Genomic DNA, 2,652 nt, shown 5'->3' on the forward strand with positions numbered 1-2,652 from the left:
GGAGGGAGGGAGGGAGGGAGGGAGGGAAGGAGGGAGGAGGCTGAGCAATTGCTCACGGGAAGCAAGTCAGTAAGCAGTGTTCCTCTGTGGTCTCTGCTTTAGTTTCTTCTCTGGGTTCCGGTTTGAGATTCCCTAGCTTCTCGTGAAGATGGACTCTAACCCATAAGATGGAATAAACCCTTTCCTCCCCAAGTTGGTTTTGCTCAATGTTTTATCATGGCACTAGAAAGCAAACTACAACACCAACCAACCAATTTTCCAAGTAGGAGAGCAGGAAATATAGAGAAAATATAAAAGTACTTTTAGAATGTGAAGTGTAATGGCGGGATGCACGCTTCAGAGAAACCAATGAACACACAAACACAGGAAGAGGAAAGCAGTCCTCCAAACGATGATCCAGAGAAGCAAGGCGGAGCTCCTGGATGCACACTAGCTGAGCCCGTTGGTTGACAGCAGTAAGTCCCATCTGTGTGCTGCTGCCCTCACACTTCTGAGCAGGCCAGTGATCTCCATCCGTAGCACACTTAGAGAGTCATGGGAAAGCTCAGATCTGGGGGCTCCAGCTCTTGGGAGCCTTGTCTCTCTCATGTCTCCCTACAGAATCCCAAGTGGTTAGCTGTGGATGATATTTCTCACATCAAGTGCATGAAAGATTAAAGATGCCACACGATAGCCACCTGAGTGGGATAAGGAGGTGCTCTTAGTGGGAAAAGCAGGAGTTCATGCTTACCTCCAGATCATGAATGGATACAGGCTGGATCGGAAGGCAAGAGGCACACCTGATCTTTATGGTCATGGGGTTCAGGTCTTGTTTTTGCTGTTCAGTCATGATAGGAACTTCTGTTTTTAAAGTCAAAAGGCAATCTAAAATGTTGGCCGACTTCTCACTGCCACGGCAGATGACCGTTTGCCAGCCTAGAAGAAAACATATGCAGCATTAGCCCCCATTATCCATGGCAGTCAGGAGCAGGTTCTCATCCTAAACCTGATGATAATAAATTCATAACCACAAGGGGTGCTAGCATCTCTGGTACAAGAAGATACTCTGCAGACTAACAAAGGAGAAATGTAAACACCAACCCAGCAATTGGCACAAAGCTTGTGGGAATAACCAAACAACATCTGATGTGATGTACAGCCCCCTCCATGAGGTGAACCCATATCCAATGCTATTTGGATGTACTACCATTCTGGCACTCCTGCTAGAAACTACAACAAACATTCTGTCGAACTGAAAGCTCAAACTGAAACCTCACACCCCCACACTCCCTGACCCCTACACCCACACTCACACCCACACACGTACACACCCACACAGTACCCTACACCCCCACCAAGGCCATGTTGGGCTTCTAATGCCCTTAAGCCAAGAGACTAAGAAAGCAATAGCAGTGTTAGGGAGTGTGACTGATCTAGAGTACCAAGGTGATTAGATGCTTTCCTGCAATGGAGGTAAGAAAGATCCTGTAGGGCTACTATATTCTGTGATTAAAGTCAATGGGAAACTACAACAACCTAATCCAGATAGAATGACAAAGGCCACAGACCCATCAGGAATGAAGGTATGGATCACTTTCCAGGAAGAGAGCCAAGACCTGTGAGGCGTTTGCTGAGAAAGGAGGAAATATGGAGTGGGTAGTTGAGGAAGGTGGCTATAATACCATCTAAGGTCACATGACCAGTTGCAGAAAAGAGGATTATAACTGATATGAGAGTTTCTGTTGTATTTTGTTAAGAATGCATTTGTACAGATATTTGTCCCCTCAAGGGGGCACTGCCACCTATTCTAAAGGTGTAATATGTTTGCAATTTATGTGAAATAGTTATATTAGGCATAATTATAACCTAGTTAAATATATAACTCATTTTCAGTTGTACGTGTGATAGTTATATCATGTTAAGCATAATTATGACTTAGTTAAATATATACTGTTTTCAACTGTACATGGGATAGTCATATTGTGTTAGTCATGATTAGGACCCAGTTATTGTTTTCATCTGGAAATTACACATGACATGAGGCAATATGATTGTGTGTCAAGTTGACAAGGAGTAGACTTGTAATGGCTATTCTTGGTTATCAACTTGACTACATCTGGAATTAACTAAAATCCAAGTGGCTGGGCACAGCTAGAAGGGATTGTTTGTTTGTTTTGTTGGTTGATTGGTTATTTTGTTTTGTTTTTTTGTTTGTTTGATTGTTTTTCGAGACAGGGTTTCTCTGTGTAGCTCTGGCTGTCCTGGAACTCACTCTGTAGACCAGGCTGGCCTCAAACTCACCAAGATCTACCTAACTCTGCCTCCTAAGTGCTGGGATTAAAAGAGTGCACCACAACCCAACAGGATGCTTTTCTTAATTAAATCATCTGAAGTGGGAAGGCCCACTTCTAATCCTGATCTTTATACTGGGAAGATACATGGGCCACACCTTCTACTGGCATCCTATATAAAGATCATGGGAGAAGGAAGCTTGCTCTCTTTTTGCCTGTTCTCTCCCCCCCCCATGTGTATGTGGTGTAGGTGTGTTTTCTCTCTTTCTCTCGGTTTCTGTCTCTGGCTCCGCCTCGTCTCTGTCTCTCTGTCTCTCTGTCTCTCTGTCTCTGTCTCTGTCTCTCTCTCTCTCTCTCTCCTCTCTCTCTGTCTCTCTCTCTC

At 44.3% G+C, this 2,652-nt stretch overlaps 1 protein-coding gene across 7 annotated transcripts in view; it reads right to left on the reverse strand.

Moving 5' to 3' along the window:
* Positions 1-2,652, reverse strand: part of Kiaa1257 (KIAA1257 ortholog) — a 61,727-nt gene that overhangs the window by 28,744 nt on the left and 30,331 nt on the right. For all 7 annotated transcript variants that reach the window (XR_004122155.1, XM_031382470.1, XM_031382471.1 and 4 more), the window contains one exon: positions 731-915. Coding sequence is in view for 6 of the 7 variants with exons in the window: in XM_031382470.1 (XP_031238330.1) it covers positions 731-915 (185 nt within the window). In the remaining variant the exon portion in view is untranslated. The remainder of the gene's footprint in view (positions 1-730; positions 916-2,652) is intronic.

This window comes from Mastomys coucha, unplaced genomic scaffold (assembly GCF_008632895.1).
Source record: "Mastomys coucha isolate ucsf_1 unplaced genomic scaffold, UCSF_Mcou_1 pScaffold20, whole genome shotgun sequence".
Classification (NCBI taxonomy): domain Eukaryota; kingdom Metazoa; phylum Chordata; class Mammalia; order Rodentia; family Muridae; genus Mastomys; species Mastomys coucha.